The 19,288-nt window shown below is 38.3% G+C and overlaps 1 protein-coding gene across 2 annotated transcripts in view; it reads right to left on the bottom strand.

Annotated features, from left to right (window-relative positions):
- PARD3B (par-3 family cell polarity regulator beta) overlaps positions 1–19,288 on the bottom strand; it is a 973,558-nt gene that overhangs the window by 51,493 nt on the left and 902,777 nt on the right. For both annotated transcript variants that reach the window (XM_081052860.1, XM_081052859.1), the window contains exon 22: positions 38–117. In XM_081052860.1, the coding sequence (XP_080908986.1) occupies positions 38–117 (80 nt within the window). The remainder of the gene's footprint in view (positions 1–37; positions 118–19,288) is intronic.

The raw sequence follows: 19,288 nt of genomic DNA, 5'->3' as shown, positions 1-19,288 counted from the left end.
GGGTGAGCAGGTGATGGGAGACTCCTCAGTGACCTACCTGGGTAAGGATGCGTACTGTCTCTCCATCCCCTCAAAGCGGAGGTTGTGCGCGTTCCCATCTGGACCCTTTCCAGACACCTGTGGAGGGAAAAGTAATTAGAGATGAAGATCCATTATACACCCTGGTTACTGACAATACATCTCAAAATTATAATCAGTGCACAAATGCTGCTGTCGCCTGCCAAAAATCAACCATGGGAAAGCAAGCAAGAACTCAGTATCACTATAGGAATTGATGATCAAGCCACAAACGGCATTCAACAACAAAGTCACTTCTCTGAAAAAAGGGTCATTGTCAAACTGACTCCTTCCTGTCACCATGCCAGGGATAATCTGTAGGCTGTGAGACTGCTTTTTATTTTTGAATAGGTTTTCGTTTTTATAATAGCTTTAGACTTACAGAAAAATGGAGTAGCACAGAGTTCCCATATACTCTAACCCAGTTTTCCTAGTAGTGCTAACATCTCACAATTAATATGGTATGTTTCTTACAATTATGAATCAATGTTGATACGTTATTGTTAACGATAGCCCATAGTTTATTCAGTTTTTTACCTAATGTCTTTCCCTATTCTAGGACCCATAGTACATTTAGTCATCATGTCTCCTTAGGCTCTTCTTGGCTGTGACAAGGACTGTATTTTCAAAAGCACCTTTTCCATGAAAACTTTCTTTACTAACAGGGGTTGGAGACAAACTATCTATGCCACAGGTTTCATGAAGGCCTTCCTCAACCAAACCTCACGTAGTTCCCTCACTTATGAATGACCAAAGAGAAGTGATGAACTATTTTCTATCTAATGTTGCTCTTTATTAGTTTTTTTCCCCCTTTGCCTATATAATTCCTGTGTTCTCCTCTCTTTGGTTCTCCTCCATCAGCCTCTGAGATTCTGAAGGGCAGTGACTGCCCCAGGAGCTTTTCAATAAAGTATGTTAGTTCCATGAATCTAAAGACTTTATGTAGAGTCCTTCTGTAGCTATCATACCAACTGAAAACAGGAGTAACCGCCACAGGTATTTAAAAGTACCTGTTGACTGAACAATTCCTCATCTGTTCACATCAACACATGTGGCTTTGTGGTTCCCTCACGTGCTTGCTCTTGTGCTGGGTTAGCCCTCATATAATGGGCATGGAAGGGGGAAATAGAAAACCTGGACTGTTATTACGGGGTTAAGGGAGAGTTTGTTAGGAAACACAGGAAGTAACAAAGTCAAGGTCAGTAGGGGAAATTTTTCTAGGTAGTTCTCAACCTGGAAGTTATTTTCTTCCTACCCCAAGCCCCAGCTCTCTATAAAACCGCCATCTCAGCTTGGGCAGTATATGTGCGTGTGGGGATGGGGTGGGGGGTGGGGTTGGATTGTTATGGGAGGGGTTGCAAAGCAAGTATACGCACTCATTTAGAATAAGAGAGACTATTCCTGGTGTTGATTTGTTATAGGAGGTCCTTCAGAGTGTGTCCTACAAAACCTCTTCATATTTCACCAATACTTGGAACAGGAGTGGCTGGAGTTATCCGAGAGGGCAACAGCCCAGTGAGCTACTTAGGTAGGATGAAGGCTGCACGTGCACATGTGGAAGCAACTACAGAGAGAGGGTTTAACACTGACCTTTCTACCACACCAGAGGCAAGGATGGTGTCAGACAGACAACGGGGTAAATAAATGGTGCAGGAAAAGAAGTGAGGGATACAAGAGTAGTCGTCAGCCACGCCTAAGTTTTTAACCTATTTTTTTTATGGAGAAAGAATTAACATGAATACAATAACTATGTTGCAGATTGTTAATTGTGGTTATTGGAAAACATTATGCTTATGTATTCCTAGTATGCCTGTAAGATATTTACAGCTCATCTTTTTCTTATGGCTACAAAACTCCAAGTTGATACTTTCAGCACTGGTATCTAGAACCTGCCTGGCCTAATAATGGCAGACAACATTCTGGTGTCTAAGGAGGCAGCACTCATATGCCGGCTGTTCTTCTGGGGAGCTACCAGCATACTAGATTCTATGAAATGTAGGGTGATCCTTAAGGAGCTTGCAGTCTTGTTGGGAAAACAAGCTTCAGAAATGAAATAATTAAAGAATGCTATAGTACAATGCACAATCCAATGTCAGTCAGGATGTTACTAACAATTGTACAGAAGACAGCTGGTGGTGTTGGGAAAACCTTCATGGAAATGGCAGAACATAGACCAGGCTTCAAACGATGGATAGCATTCTAGAACACAAATTACTCTGTCCTTCACCAGTTGTGTACCTATTTCTGTGCTTCTCTATTCATATGACAACATCTCTAATGCAATCATTCAATCAGTGATTACTGAGCTCCCACTGCATCCTAATGCCGTACTAGGCATGTGTTCAAAGCAAAGAACAGGGGCTGGATCTCTGCACTGCTCTGAATGTAGAGGAGACAGGCCTGCAAACAATTATGCTACAATGAGATCACCGCTAGAGTGTCAGTCTGAGGAAGGAGGCAGTGGGAGTCTGAAGGAACAGATACCAAAGTCCACCTGGGAGAGCTGAAGACAGCTTCATATGGGTGTTGAAGCCTCATCTAAAACTTGAATATGGATGAGGAGGAGATTTTTAGGGGAGGAAGAGTACAGATGTAGCAGGAGAAGGCATTCGAAGTGGCGAGAACAAAAGTGAGACAACATGGAAGCATTAAAAAAAGCACTCTGTTTTCTGGGAATGTCAAGATTTTGGTTGAGGAAGAAACAGACGCTATGAGGAAAAGGATATTAGTACCAGTAGCCGGAGTATCACTGGTGCTACTACTATGATTACAACCATTATTCCTGCTACTGCAACGTTTTTGTTTTTTTTATTGACTTTATTTTTTAGAGCAGTTTTAGGTTCACAGCAACACTGAGAGGAAATGACAGAGATTTTTCCATGTGACACCTGTCTCCACTCATGCACAGCCTCCCCCATTATCAACACGCCCCCAACAGAGTGGTCCGGTTGTTACAGCTGATGAATCCACATTGACACGTCATAATCACCCAGAGTCCAGAGTTTAGAGTTCACTCTTGGTGGTGTACATTTTATGGATTTGGACAAATGCATGACATGTATCCATCATTATGGTATCAGACAGTGTTTTCACTGCCCTAAAAATTCTCTGTGCTCCGCCTCCTATTCATTCCTCCCTCTCCTCCCACCCCAATCCCTGGCAACTACTGATCTTTTCATTGTCTCCATAGTTTTGACTTTTTCAGAATGTCATGTAGTTAGAATCATATAGTGTGTCGCCTTTTTATATTGGCTTCTTTTACTGAGTAATATGCATTCAAGTTTCCTCCATGTCTTTTCACAGCTTGATAGCTCATTTCTTTTTAGCACTGAATAATATTCTGTTGTCTGGATTTACCACAGTTTATCTATTCACTTCCTGAAGGACATCTTCGTGGCTTCCAAGTTTGGGCAATAATTAAAAAAGCTGCTGTAAACATCCAAACACAAGTTTTTGAGTGACCATAAGCTTTCAACTCCTATGGGTAAATACCAAAGAACATGATTGTTGTGTCACATGGTAAGAGTATGCTTAGCTTGGTAAGAAACTGCCAAATTATCTTCCAAAGTGGCTGTACCATTTTGCATTCCCACCAGCAGTGAATGAGAATTCTTAGGGCTCCTTGTTCTCACCAATATTGGTGTGGTCAGTGTTCCAGACTTTGGCCCTTCTAATGGGTGTGTTGCGGTACCTTATTGTTGTCTTACTTTGCATTTTCCTGATAACATATGATGTAGACTCTTTTCATATACTTATTTCCCATCCAAATATCTTCTTTGGTGAGGTTAATGTCTATTAATTTGGTGAGGTTAATGTCTATTAATGTCTTTGGCCCATCTTTTAATTGGGTTGTTTGTTTTCTTATTGTGAGATTTTAAGTGTTCTTTGGATAACAGTTCTGATCAGGTTTGTCTTTTGAAATTAGTTTTTCCCAGTCTGTGGCTTGTCTTTTTTATTCTCTCGACAGTGTCTTTTGCAGAGTACAACATTTAATTTTAATGAAGGCCAGCTTGTCAATTCTTCCTTTCATGGATTATACCTTTGGTGTCGTATCCAGTCATTGCTAACCCAAGGCCATCTAGATTTTGTTATCTATGTTATATTTTAAGAGTTTTATAGTTTTGCAGTTTACATTTAGATCTGCAATCCATGTTGTGTTAGTTTTTGTGGAGGGTGTAAAGTCTTTGTGTACATTCATTTTTGTTTTGCACATGGATGTCCAGTTGTTCCAGCACCATTTGTTGAAGACTATCTTTGCTCTATTGTATTGCTTTTACACTTTTATCAAAGATCAGTTGATTATATTTATGTGGGTCTATTTCTGAGCTCTCTATTCTGTTCCACTGATCTATTTGTCTATTTTTTCACCAATACCACACTATCTTGATTACTGTAGCTTCAGAGTAAGTCTTGAAGTTGGGTAGTGTCAGTCCTCCAACTTTGTTCTTCTTCAATATTGTGTTGGCTACTCTGGGTCTTTTGCCTCTCCAATAAGCTTTAAAATTAGTTTGTCGAGATCCAAAAAAATAACTTGCTGGGACTTTGACTGGGATTGCATTAAATCTGTAGATCAAGTTGGGAAGAACTGATATCTTGACAATGATCAGTCTTCCTATCCAAGAAAATGGACTATCTGTCCATTTATTTCGTTTGTCTTTGATTACTACAATTCAACTTATATTTGATGCTTACTGAGTATCAATTACAAGGCTAAATGTTTTGTTTGCATTAGCCCATTCAATCCTCCCAATAAGCCCAATGGTTGTCCTTATTTTGCAGATGAGAAAACTGAGTAATTGGCTAGTCATACAGCTAGTACATGGCCTATCTGAGATAAGGATCAGGTCTTTCTGTTTCCAGAATCCAAGCTTTGGAGATACAGACATGGACCAGATATTGAAGTAGTCCTTATGCCATGACAAGGGACTTGATTTTACCTTTAAGTGATGGTGAAGCCACTGAGAAGTGCAACTTGATAGGACATATTTACAGGTTAGAGACATATTTTCAGGTTGGAGACATGTTTACAGGATAGAGAGATTATTTTTGCCACAATGTGGAGCTCCAATCCAGTCTGAGCCAGAGATAATAAAGGCCTAAACAAGGGGATGTTCAAAAAAATGGAGAAAAGGGAATGAAATAAGGATGTTACAGAGGTAAGTTCAATAGGATTGATTGAAGATTAATGGGAAGGACGTATCTGTAATCATACCCAAATTTCTGAGCTTAGCAACTAGGTGGCTTTGGTAACTGTCACCAAGATGGAATAAAGAAAGAATAAATTTAGGGGTATGAGTAGGAACAGCTTGAGTTGGGACATCAGATGAAGACGTCTGAAAGATAATTGAGTACAAAGTTTACCACTTGGAAGAGAAGTCTATACCAGAGATGTAGAATTGAGAAACATTTAGCCTATAAATGGTACCTGAAACCTTGGAAAATAATTAAAATGTCCAGAGAGAGTCTGTAGAGACATACGAGGAGATAGAAAATACATGCAGTGAAAATAGAGAATACTAATAACTCTCTTAGAAACTATCATTTAAGGGGCAGGCAAAAAGAACAACAAAATTCTGAACCAAGGAGGGAGGTTGATAAAAGTAACTGGTCTAGAAGAGAACTAGAAAGAGTGTTATCATAGAAATCAAGAGAAAAGATTTCGTGAAGGATGGAGTGGTCAGTGGTGCCAAAGGAGTCCAGAGCTTCAGTATAACAAGGCTGTGGTGTAGATGGTTCATTGGTGTGCTGTACCCCATCTTCCGTACTTGTAGAATGTTATCTGAACTACAGAGCCTAGTAAGCTAAAAAAAAAAAACCTTTCCCAGAATTACCCTGCAGTCAATATACTGGGTATGATTTAAGTTAGGCCATACCATTTGAGAAATGGAATTGAGGCAGTAGCTATATACAATGCCACTATTTATTTTGTCAAGAATGAGAAAAGGTGTGCTTGGTTTTCCTGGAACAGTTTTGGTAGATGTACTAAACATTGCTAGTTTCTGGGGTAGAATGTAGCATTTATTGCTAGTTTTGGAGTTGGTGGCACTAGAGGTGGCTTCTTGATTGTGGCACCTTCCTAATCATGGTGGCTCCTGATACAGGCACTGCTGTGTGTCTGTGGAGCCCAAGGCTTCCTACATTGAAGCAGCAGCAACTCCCTTGGCAGTCTTGTTCTGCAATGTGGCTTGGGAAGTTATTCCTGAAAGCTCACCCAAGAATTTGTTTCTTTAGCCTTCCTTATGATTCTGTAAGCCCATTAATATGGTGTAATAAATTTGTTCCTGCTTAAACTAGCTAGAGTGAATTTTGTTCTCTGCAACTGAACGGTGACTAATGTCTGCAACAGCGTATGTTGGAATTGGCAATGAGATGGTGATTGGTGCTTTACTGAGAGTGATTTCAGTGTATTGATGGGGAGAGAAAGCCAGACTCTAAGGTGTCGAAAATCTTTATAGTTTTCTAATAAATAAACAACCACTGGTTGTACTGTATTATGCTCTCATGCTCAGAAAATGAGATTAATACTTACAAGTAAATAAACATTTGCTAGTGTCTCCTAAGGAAAGTCACATGCTAAGACAGAGATGAGAGGAAGTCCTTTCCCTCAGGGACATGCTGTGAGTAATGGAGATAATGGGAATACATTTGCGACGCATTTTATTTAAAAAACAAATATAACTGCTTTTCTCCCTAAATGATTATTGTGGAAAACCACCCAAAGATGACCTCGGTTAACATTTATAAATATATCCATATTTTCATGGTATAGATAGTTTTTCCTCAACTAGTATTGGTATTTTCCTGTGCTGTTAGATATATTTCACAAACATGAATAATCATGGCGGTATAACATCCCATTGGTGAAGAAATCATAATTTATCTCATCTCCTCCAGTAATTTGATACACTTTTAATATCCCAATCAGAAATGGTGGCAATAAAGATTATTGTGTTGGGTACAAAGACTCTGGCAAATAGCTGTGAATTGAGGGTAGGGAATTGCAGCTAGAAGGCTGCCAAAGAGAAGCTAATTATAAGTTGTATTTAGGTCCTTAGGAAGTTAGGCCCCTCTAGGAGGGAGTGAGGGGAGAGAACACTGGCATTTATAAGCTCGTTTCTCATTTTGCTCTGTGAGCAACTAGACTCAGAAATGTTCCTGGTTGAAGAGCTCCTTATTAGGTGATTTCCCTCATCACAAAAAAATAAGGTCAGTGGCTTTGATCCAATTAATTTTTTTTTTAAAGAAGCCCTTTATCTTACTTGGTATTGTGCAGCTTTTTTTTTTTAATGTAATGACCTAAATATACTTTTGATAGAAATAGTCTTAGCTTAAGCCATAACAGAAACCTAGCCTTTTCCACAACACTGTAATGTTAGAACTTATGCTAGGCTTTGTGGCACATTTATCTTTCTCTACTAATAAACCTCAAGAAGTGAAACTTCAGAGAGCTTATTCAAAACAACTTGAAAAGCTCATACGGCGGTGCGCCTTGCACATGGCTATCTTCTTTGGCTGGATTATGACAGCCTGTGACATGGGTTTGGTGTTTGGGAGGAATGTTGAACTAAGATGCTTTAGTCCATGGGCGTTCTCCCAATTTCATTCTGCTGCTTGGGATGTTAAGAGCCTTGTTAAAATAAAGCTATTAGTCTTTTCTCTATAAAAGGAAGGAGCATGCTGCTTACATTCAGGGTTCCTTATATTAGCATGTATTTCTTGCCTGGCATTGCTAGAATCAGCAGTTTCATAAAGCAATATACTAAAGAGGCTGTTTAACCCTCTGATTTCCCCCATTTTCAGATTAATGGTAAAGGGGAAGATTTAATACCCTTTCAAACATTTTTTTCACAATTCATTAAAAATAAAAGAATAAATCACACAAAACTTTCTGCAAATGTCTGATGATAAAAAGTGGAAACAATTCAACATTAACATGTTTTCTAGTTCCTACAGGTTAGGACACATTTTTGCCATTGCTGTAATTTATGTCCCCTAAATCAATTTTCCCAAGGAAATTTAAAAGCTGCTGTGATGGAAAGGCTGTGCAAAGTTGGATTACAGCTTATTCACCTATATATAACATCCTCATTTACAAATATGTCTTACTCAGCTCCATTACAAAAATATGAGTTTCATGCTGCCAGAACATCATAAGATTAAGATGCAAAGTACAAAAATTTAGATGCCATTTTAAGAAAAATGCCTTTCATTTCAAGTTGGTATCCTGACAGATATTTTTGAGCAGTTTCCAGACGGTTTCTTTTAATTGCATTGCTCCTACCTAGTTATAGGTCTGGCTGGAAGATTTTTAAAGGACTCAACATGATGAAAATGTCTAAAAAGTTACAATCTTTGCTTTGAGCATCTTCTAATATTAAGATATTCTGTTAAAATCCTGTGTACATATTTGGAAGGGAACTAAACATATTCCATTTAAACAGAAAGAAACCAAGCAAAATAGGTTGTTTAACTATTTCTCTTTGGTAATGTGAAGTATTATTCCTGAGATATGTATTTACAAATATCCTATGTAGAGAAGCAAAAGTATACAGACTTGTTCAAACCATTATTTCTGAAGTGTTTATTTTCTCTAATTTAGTCTCAGTAATTTTATCAGATAACTGGGTATTCAGCTTACAGACTAGCTTAGAACATCTGCTGGTTTAGAAAATACAGCAAATAAAAATATTTTAAAAATAACTCGAGTAAGCCTTTTAACCATTCTGTGCCTAAATTTTCCTCCCTTGTAGAATGTTGGAGTTAAAACACTGGAGTTGAAATAAATCCTTGAAGTCTCTTCTAATTTACACACATTTATAAGTTATCTTGTATATAGTTTGCCGATATGTTAAGTATTCACACCTTATTAATATAGTAACTATATGTAGGCACACGACATATATTTTAAAACTGAACGACAAAGGTAGCAAAGTAATCTGCAACATTATAAAATTATAAAGTATTTATTGGAATTTAAGCTATTAGGCTAGACCAAGTATTAGGCATATGTACACTGGGTCACAGCACATTGTGATAACCAGAACTATCTATCTCTCTTCTGATTGTCTTGGGAGAAAATAAAATCAGACATCTCCTGCCCAGCTCTGTTTGTGTCTGGGCCTAAGATACAGTTACCATAGAAACTATGATTGTGGATACAACTTTACAAATTTGGCTTCATCTATCAGATGCACTTTGTGTGTGTGTGTGCGTGTGTGTGTGCGTGCACACACATGTTGCATATGTGTCTTGCCAATAAGCTTGAAGAGCACACTGGCTCTGCATCTTTAATTAAAGAGCCAGACACCATTCCTCATTTCCTTTCCCCAATCTGTCTACCTACAAATAGAGATATTGCAATACTGGCTGAGATACATACTCTTATTTGACATAAGACAAAGGTATGATAAAAAGATAAATAAAAGGCATTAGGAACAGCATTTCCTACGAAATCTGTTTACCTGTCTTGTATTTTCCAGGAAAAGAGTAAACAGGAATTTGGGTAGTTATACTCATCACTAGATACTAATATCTAAAGTACTTATTAAATTTGGTTTCTAATTGTTTCTTGGATGTAGAATGTGATTTGTTTATTCCTCTGCTGCGTTATTTTATTGACTCTGTGACAGTGTTGTTTACTTATCCTAAAAGAAACAAAGTTAACCCTCCAAATCTGTCTAAATCTTAAAATGATATAATAGTTTGTTTATATTCTTTCTTATGAGTTCATAGCATCCCTTTTAACTAATAAGACTTATGAAGGTTATTCATTGACTAAAGCTCTCTAGTATACTTAAAATATACTTGCATTATAAGGAATATACAATGTAAATATAGGTAAAGTTTAAGCTTTTCAGAATGTTTTCTTCTAGAGTACTCAGTGGGCAAGTTCCAGTCACTTCCATTTCTAATTACTAGAAACAAATGTCTTTCTGGAACATTCTAAAATCACTATCAGGAGTTATAATCAACACTACCATTTCCATCTCTGCCTCATTTTACACGAAGAAACTAGAGTTCAGAGAAAGTTAAAGCAACCTGCCAAAGGGTCCCACAGTGGCAACGCAAATATCTGAACTGATATCTGTGTGACCCCAAAGTAGTGCTTCTCTCACTCTCAGTGCTGCCTCATATGTGGGCAGTGATCATTACATTGCTCTATTTCCTCAACAAAGAACTGAGATGTAAGATGTGAAAGTTCAAGTGAACCCATGGCAGCAATGGTAAGGAATATGTAAAATTACGACTGTCTACAAGCATTCTGAATGTGTTTATGTTCATTATAGCCATACCACTGAACTAAAATTGCCCAGCTATAGTTACTGCATATAGCTAGAGGTATTAATATATGTCTCTATGTTAATGTTTGGTATAGCAAATGTAATTTTTAATAAAGAGTTATGTTTTATAAAAATAGCCTGTATTATGTACATTTTTTCCCCACTATTCATGCATGACGTCAGTCTGTTAATTAGGTTTACTCAAGACATCAGACTTTAAGCTTCATTAGACTTGGGACAATGCCTCTTTTTTGAGTTATTGCATTCTCAGTGCCTGGCATATCATATCATTCATTAGTATTTACTGAGCCAATGAAACAGAAATCTCAAATATCTACACAGCGGCAGTTAACAGAAAGAATCAGCTTCTTTTCATTTTATAGTTCCTTTTCTATATGTGATAGTACAACATATGTCATCAAAAAGTTTTTAACGAAGTTTTATGACATCTGTCTTATGATTAAGTCATATTAAGACTGCCACTTCCAAGCTCTTTGTTTATGTAGTACTGATTTTTTCATTTGCCTTAAAAAAAACAAAACAAAACAACAACAACAAAAAACCAACAAGCATTCTTCTAGATATAAACTTGGATCTGGAGTATACATCAAACCTGGCAGGAACCTTAATTATGTAATTGCTTAGAGTGAGGGAAGATCCTATGCTTAAAATAATAGTAGAGTGGGGGGGGGATCTTATCTGATAGGATAAATTATCTGATAGTAGAAGGGGGACCTTATCTTATGATAGGGCATAACTACTGCTGATCTGAACGGCTGTTTGATTGATTCACAATGTTACTATTTGGTTTGTAGGACCTATTTAATTCACAATGTCACCAGACCCATGCTGCCATTAATGCTGGAATCAGACACACATTAGTCCTAAATTTATATATTGACCAAATTACTGTGCAACAAACTACTATGTCAGCAGAGTTCAAGTTCTGGAAAGATGAACAAAGATAAGAGGAGGAGAAAGGAAGAACTAAATATGACATTCTTAAAATTGATGTTCTTGTGTCAAAACCTGGTTTGAAAAACAAATCAAACACACACGTACCCATTCAATGGTTTTTCTATTAACTTACAAATAAAGGCTCTTGGTAACCTGTAACAACCTAACTTTCCCAGCTTTATCTCGTCCCTCTTATATATGATCAATGATTTAATCCCGCAGAGTATTTTGTGGATCCCTAACATGCACTTTGGTGCTTCTGGAAGGATGCCCACTTCTGTAGTCTTGGTAATTTCCTGTGGTTTGTTTAGTGCCTTAAACATGGCAATGGCTCAATAAATGTTTATGGTGCGAATGAATAAAAAACAAATGCTGCTGTGATTGGTTGTATTCACTGCTTTGTGAAGGGACAAGAACAGGTGAAAGTAGTAGTGGATAAGAGAAACAGATTCTGTAGAAGGTTGTGAGAACACTAAAACAGTGTGCTAAACAAAGAAAGGAGCCTTGAAAAAGGGGTGCAGATATGGGAAGGGAAACAAACCTGAGAAACAGAGAAAAGTTGCAAAAGAGAAAGGGAATTGTGGAATTAAAATAAGATAGATTATTGCATACAGGTAATTCCTAAGTTTCTCTCCATTAATCAAATTCTGGGATGAATCAGAACACTCACTCCATTCCTCTACAAAGCTGGGTAATATGACTTTGTTCTTCTGAATATGTATATTCTTACTTTCAAAGTCTTTAAAATATGATTATTTTAAGTCAACATTTAAATTGAATTTGATATAATCATTTAATTGGGCATTGATTCATCTATACAGAACTCATTACTGAATTCTTCAATTTCACCAACATAATTTCTTTCCAAATTATCTTTTATCTAGATGCTGGAAGTCTAAGTGCTATGAAAACTTTGCCAAAATAAAAAGCTTTTAGATTTCTAACACTGGCTGGACACAAACCCATGCAAGAGTGTTGAAGAATAATGCACGCTTGCCAACTGCCAGATAGGATTGCTTTTCGCATAATTAATGTCGTTCTTGCTGTTCGAGTACCATTTCCATCCTCTAATAATTTCCATTAATAGAGGAAGTTTCTGCAATAATTTTTGCATCCTGAGAAACCACCGTGGCTTCTATAGACCTTTTAATCAAAATAATGACAATTAGTGAAAGGGGGATGGTTAGACATATTACTATAAACCTGGGTTGCATTTCCTTTTGTCATTGTTTTCAATCTCCAAAAACTGTCCAAAGGGCTCATCATGTTGACTGTTATTATTTCAATTAGACCTTGGTGGTTTGAGTTCAATAGCACTGAACTTATTTGAATTTATACCAAGAAGAGAACAGTGTATAAAATGAGTGTATTGGGCAATTCATCTACAAAAATATAACTGTGAAAAGGCAGTATTTTATTAAAAAGCAACAATAAAAGATAAGCAGATGCACATATAAGCTCAGGACCTGTAAAATATAATTGTATAATACTTTAAACCAAAGCTTCCAGTAAGAGGATGTGCTAGATCGGTTGCAAATCATAACCTCACCAAACTTGCCAATGGACACTGTTTTTTTGGTCATGTTGTTGCAAAATCAAGAAATCTGCTCAGGATATAAAATTATGCAAATATACAGAAAGCAGCAACAACAACAACAATCCACTCAAGTTTCTTACAAGAGCCAAGAAATGTATATAGTAGATGATGCAGCAGTATCCCATTCTGGGAAGGAGGCACTGAGTCCGTCCATGGTCAACTGGGAACCCTCTCCTGGACTTCCGATATAAGCTGAATGCTGATACTAAAATGTGGTAAGTTTGGATACAAGGAAACCGGTGCTGAGAGTTTTTTCCCTTCTCTTTCATTGTTGCTTTGGAAATAGTGAAAGTCTACCTCAAAGCCTCATTCCTCTTTGCCTAGTCACCTCAGTCACAAATAACCTTCCTTGACCTTCTCTGTGAAGTCCAGCAAGTGGAGATCTGCCAATGCCATTTGAGCAGGAATCACTTGCTCTGTGCAGTGACCTGGGGGAGAGGGTGGGGTTCAGGTCTGGAGACTGCATTTAGTGACCCGATTAAAGCCTGAGCACCAGGTACCTAAATCACTGAAGAAACAGTACAGAAACAATACTTGTATATGGGTTTTTATAGTCAAGCCATTGTTAAAATGTAAAAATAACTGGTCATCAATTGTGAAAACTGTGCTTCCACTTGGTGAAACACCTGGTGAGTCCTTAGTGGAGGACAGAGCGACCAGCAAGGGCTGGCTGCAAGGCTTGGATTCTGATGGGCATCTGAGCATACACGTAGGCTCGGCAGGGCTGGGCACCCACTTACTTTACTGGCTGACCCTTATGGGGTCAATACCAATTTTCAAAATATCTTTGTAAAATGTGCTCACTGTCTAGTTCTTACACACATATAGAATGGATTATATATCACCATATATTATATTCATAAAGAATTTTGCTAGGATCAAAGTATATTCTCAGACACCATCTGATTGATCTGTGCTGCCACCTTGACCAGGAGAAAGACAGGTGTAAATCATTTGTAAGGTCATTTTGCTCAGAGACAGAGGCACTGAACAGTAAGACAATCCAAAAGAGCACCATCGTTAGAAAGCACCATGTCCCTCCATTCCAACTGCAAATGGATCAGCATGAAGAGTTTCTGATTGGACACGGAGAGCCACCGTCTCTGGTCTGCACACATGTGGCAAGGTGGTTAGGAGCACTGACTCCAGAACAGGCTGGCTGGGCTTGAATTCTGTCACCTAATGATTGTGTATCCTTGAGCAAGTTACCTTCTGAGCCTCAGTTTCACATCTCTAAAATGAGGTTAATAACAGTACCTACCTCCGATAGTTATGAAGACTCAGTGGAGGCATGATGCATGTAAAACCCACAAAGCATGTATCTTATGTATGGAGTATACTTATGTGTTCAATAAGTTTTAGTTGTTCCTAATTGTGCTGCAGTTACATTGAACTGGATCTTCCTTTTGGTAAGGAAAACACCTGGAGAGAATTTATTTCCTGTCCTGTAGAATTCATTTCCATGAAACTGACCAGCCCTGGCTAAGCTAATGGGAGCTTCTTCAATGATATCGTTACAAAAATAGACCCAGGAAAGAGTGAGGAGGGAGGAAAAGAAGCCAGAAACAGAGAGAATGGTGGTGGTGGTGATGGGCTGGGGGTGCGGAATTGTTTACTTTCTCGTGTAAGAGTCTTTTCTGCAACATGTATCTATCTATGTGCATTGTATATACATAAATGAGGAGAACTTATGACATTTAAAAGATGATATATGGATATATACATACAGGTAAGTATATCTATACAAATGCACACACACGCACACACACAGTCATCTTACTACTACACAGAAATACTCAATACCTAGGATCAAGTTTCAATTTCTGAACATGACATCCAAATCTTTCAGTCTACTGCTGCTACCGCTGTCGTCAACATCGCCATCATCATCATTATCTTTGCAGCTCCATTTCCTGCCATTTAATCCTTACACAGCCCTTACATATGTATGACCCCCATGCACTCTCATACTTCCTACTCTTGCCTCAGCTTTTTCCTTTGCCTTTCTCTCCCACCACCAGGTTCTTTGAGAAGCTATTCAGACAAAACTATTTACTTCCTATTTTCTGAGAGCCTAGAGTATATCATTTAAAATTGTTACCGAGAATTTTATAATGATCTCTGCTAACATTTGTTGTCCGGCCTCCATTTCACACTCAGTCAATGCTGGATGGTTAAAAGAATGAACCATTTAAATAAAGAAGTAAAATTGAAGGTGAGATGTAACACAGGCAAGGAGAGAAACACATAATCCTAAACTTCCCATAGAAAACAGACTTGGATTAACCTAACCGGCCTACCTCAAGAGGCTGCTAACAACTGAGTACAATGCGGCAATTCATGTGGGAACATTAATTCCACGGCATCAAGTGAAGTCAAGAAACAGTATTCTTTGTGATTTAGGCATTTCACAGTACAGATGTGAAGTGTGTACTTTATGACAACATTACTGAGCCGTTTGGGATCAAACATAAATACCAGTACTCCTGATTGGGTGTGGAGAGGATGACAGCTGGCTCCCGTACCAGGGCAGAATGGGCTCTGTGCACAGGCAGGGACCGGGTCCACCTGCAACCGCTGCCCCCAGCCATTCTGTTAGTGGTCCTACCACCGTCCATTGGTGAGTTTTTCTAAGTGAGTACAACCCCAGATTTAGTGCTGCATTGTGGTGACAGGGCCCATCATTGTGTTTTTTCAAGGCTGAGAGCATCCCTGGCTACTGTGTCCAGGGAGAGGCCCATCCAGGTTCAGCTCTTCAAGAAAAGCAAAGATTCAGAGTCTGAAGGGAAGCATATGTAGCAAGAGCAGAAGGAGGAACAAAAAGAAAAAAAGAAACCAACATTCAACATGATTCTCTCTAAGCAAAGAAACTAAAATCCCCACTTTGACAGCTAAGCAAATGAAATGCAGGTGGAGTGCCATTAGATGATGATCTCGCGTATTTAGGAAATAAATACTTATCTACTTATTTAAGCTTGCGTTCATTATGCCCCAGTATAATATGAATATTGAGCAGAAACCAGCACCTATTTATTATCTACTACTGCTCTTTACTGTTTTAGTGGGCTCAGTTGTAGAATTGTGAGATGATTTACAAACTTTACTCTAATAACTCTTTTAAGATTCCTAAGATGTAGGCAAAGATAGACAGGGATCTCTACTCATCAATGTAATGAAATGAAGAAAAGTGAAATTTTAGGATGAATATTGCAAAGAACTTCCTATGGTGTAATCCATTAGAATGAGGGATAATTTCCCTGAGAGAGTTGATCTGTATGTTAGAAAATGTATAACACCATTCATAATGTATTTGTGACAGACGCAATACCACGTCCATAGATAAATCAGATCTACCTTCTGTGCGAAGCCCCAGGGTCCTTCCCACTGAAGGCTCACCTCATGGGCACTGACCTGAAAGGATTTAAAATCCAAAGCGCCAATTACTAAAAATCCTCCATCATGTAATTGGGCTTTTTGGTGTGGAAAATAACACCAGTATTAATCCAAGTCACTTGGAAGGGAGTAGAGAGAGCTCCATCTCCTGATTCTGTCGATTGGTTCCCCACAGTCTAGGGGATGGGTCTACCTGAGCATCTTTCCCAAGGGCCATGAGAAACGCACTTTCACTTTGCAGACAGCAAAACTACATAAATTATACTAGTACTCTGCAAGTGACCATGTGAGGAAGAGTGAATTTAAACTGAGGAGGTTCACAGGGGAACCATTTTTAACTTGAGGGTCATCCACTGGGAGCAACTGATCTAAACAAAGAATGGATGGACTCATCTGTCCTTAGGAAGAGAGATTAAACACCAGAATTTAGAGAGCAGCAAAACTCAAGGGAGTGGGAGCTGGAGAAAACAATGTTTTGGAAAGAACAGTCACAGAGGTCCTTTTGCTCCATTCCCGGGAACATAGGAGCATGTGGTTCATAAGTTAACGAGGTCATTTTTAAGGAAATCAAAATTCCATTCAGCATACATTTTCAAGGACACCGAACTCAGTTAACAGCTACCACACACTTGCTCTGCCTTGTCTTTCTTACTCAATGAGAATTCAAATACCTGCCCATAGTAAATACCCTTAAAGGTCCCCAAATGGCCCAGATATTCATGAAAACCAACCTGCAAGAACCTATAGAAAGAGCTTATTAAAAAGTTTTTTGGTCTACTCCAATTGTCATTAGGCCTGCTGCCAAGCTTTTCTTAGAGTCAACTCGATTATTCCTCAACCTCTCCTTGTGGGTTAACACAGCGCAGCACCCTTGGGCATGTTTACTATCAGAAAGGACAACACACCAGGCAATGTGATGTGGAGTATAATTCTCTACTAGTGAGGCACCCCGGCAAGAACAATGACCCAACACTGCAACATGTTTCTCCCATCCAAGCACTAACCAGGCCCGACCCTGCTTAGCTTCCAAGATCAGGCGCGTTCAGGGTGGTATGGCTGTAGACTGCAACATGTTTCTAACTGCTAATTTCTACAAGTCATGGAGATCAGGCGTCCATAAAATGAGGGTATTTGGCTATTGCTTGTGGAGTTACAGGAAAGCAGTTTTCACCCAATTACGTCTCTGGTTTGTTCCCTACACTGTCCCACTTGCTCCATTTGCTCCAGTCACGCTGCTGTCTTCATTGCTCCTCTGACTTGCCAAACAAGTTGCAACGTCAGGGCATTTGGACTGACAGTTTCCTCTTCCCTGGAATGCCTATTCTTCCAGATGTCCACATGCGTTCCTTCCTCACTTTGCTTAGGTCCCTGCTTAAAAGTCTCCTCTCCAGAGAAGACTTCTCTGACCACTTTACTATATAAAACAGCACACCTTGCCCAACATCATGATCTAGCCCCTTAGCCCAGCTTCTTGTTTCTTCATGGGAATGACCATGAGTGATAGTTACTCTTCAGTGGCTTACTGTTTAACTCTTTTCACAAATGTAAGCTTCCCGAAAGCAGGGACTTTGTTCTCTCTTCCCATCACCTATACAACTGTCTGGGAGATATTCGATGAATTAACATTTAAGTGAAATTGTCATAAGTCACTTTATTAAACATCCATTTCTCCTCTTGTTACCTTTCCTTTTCTTTCCTTTCTTTGCTTTTCCTTTTTCTTTATTTTCTTCCTCCTTTTTCCAGAGACCAACAATAAGAACACACTGTGACCCAATGTAAGAAGTCTTCTTAAATGAGTTTACTAGACTCTATTAGAAGGAGCTGGTTGGCTGTATAGTGATTCTTTTTTTCATCTCTTAGAACATTTACATTGAGATCTTTGTCTTTTTATAATTTTAGTATTTATGTTCTTAAATTTGAGAATGATTCTGGTCACATGGGTGTGATATGATTAACCCTTATGTTTTCTGTTGTTGATTTTTAAATTGGGTGATGAAAGATTAAAAAAGAAAAAAAGTTTGTTTAAGAATTAACCTTAAAAAAAGAGATGTCTCTTGGCCACAAGCTTAATTCTTATTTATGATGAAAGGTGACAGGGGTTAGGTAGTGAGAGAAGTAAGAAATGTGATGAAAATGAGATTTTATTTCCAACATTTATTATTTTGAATTAATTTTCACACACACACAATCTAGTGGCTAGGAGCATAAAATAAGCCACTTAAAGCTCTGTTTAGAACATGAACTTCATTTATTTGTCTTCTGTCATCAAGGTATATGGTGATGACATTATACACAAGTGAAGCCATTTTAAAATTTGGTTGTCACTTTCATTCCGCCAACCTACCTTTCAATTCATACCATGCTGTGATCAGTGGAATAAATTCTGAGGTGTCAACACTTTAGAATGGTGAGGTGATTAACAAATTTTAGCCGAATAACTCCTAAGATCCCTACGATATAGGCAAAGAGTAGACAGGGATTGACAAATCCAGGCACTGGGGGTTTTCCTCACATTTCAGTCCCATTGATGAATTGTTTTATTTGTGATCATTAATTTTCCTCCGCCTTCCTTTGGGAGAAGAAAATGTGAAAATTAAAATTTATAAACTCAGAATAGTCACATCTTAAACAGAATTTGTCCAATATTTTCCTTGAGCGAAAAAAGAAAGGGATGGACATATTTTGCTTTCGTTTCTTTGCAATGAAAGTTGAAACAGTGATTTTGTGTTATTATAACACTCGTCATTTCTCCTTCTAATTTGGATGGTTTTTAATAAAGCTCCATTGATTCCACTGAAAGGAATTCCTCCTGGCAAAAGCAGAACACACACACTGATTGCTAAATATGCAGCAATTATCATATTCAGCAGCACACTTTAATATCTTATTTATAGATGTATCTATCTGTAATTTGCTTTAATTAAGTTGCATTGATTTTAATGACTGGAGCTATCCTCAGACAATGGACTGGTGTCATATGCTCCTCTGAGTCCTGGTCTATCAA

Source organism: Rhinolophus hipposideros, assembly GCF_964194185.1.
Source record: "Rhinolophus hipposideros genome assembly, chromosome: 6".
NCBI lineage: Eukaryota > Metazoa > Chordata > Mammalia > Chiroptera > Rhinolophidae > Rhinolophus > Rhinolophus hipposideros.
This window is presented reverse-complemented; position numbering and strand designations above follow the sequence as displayed.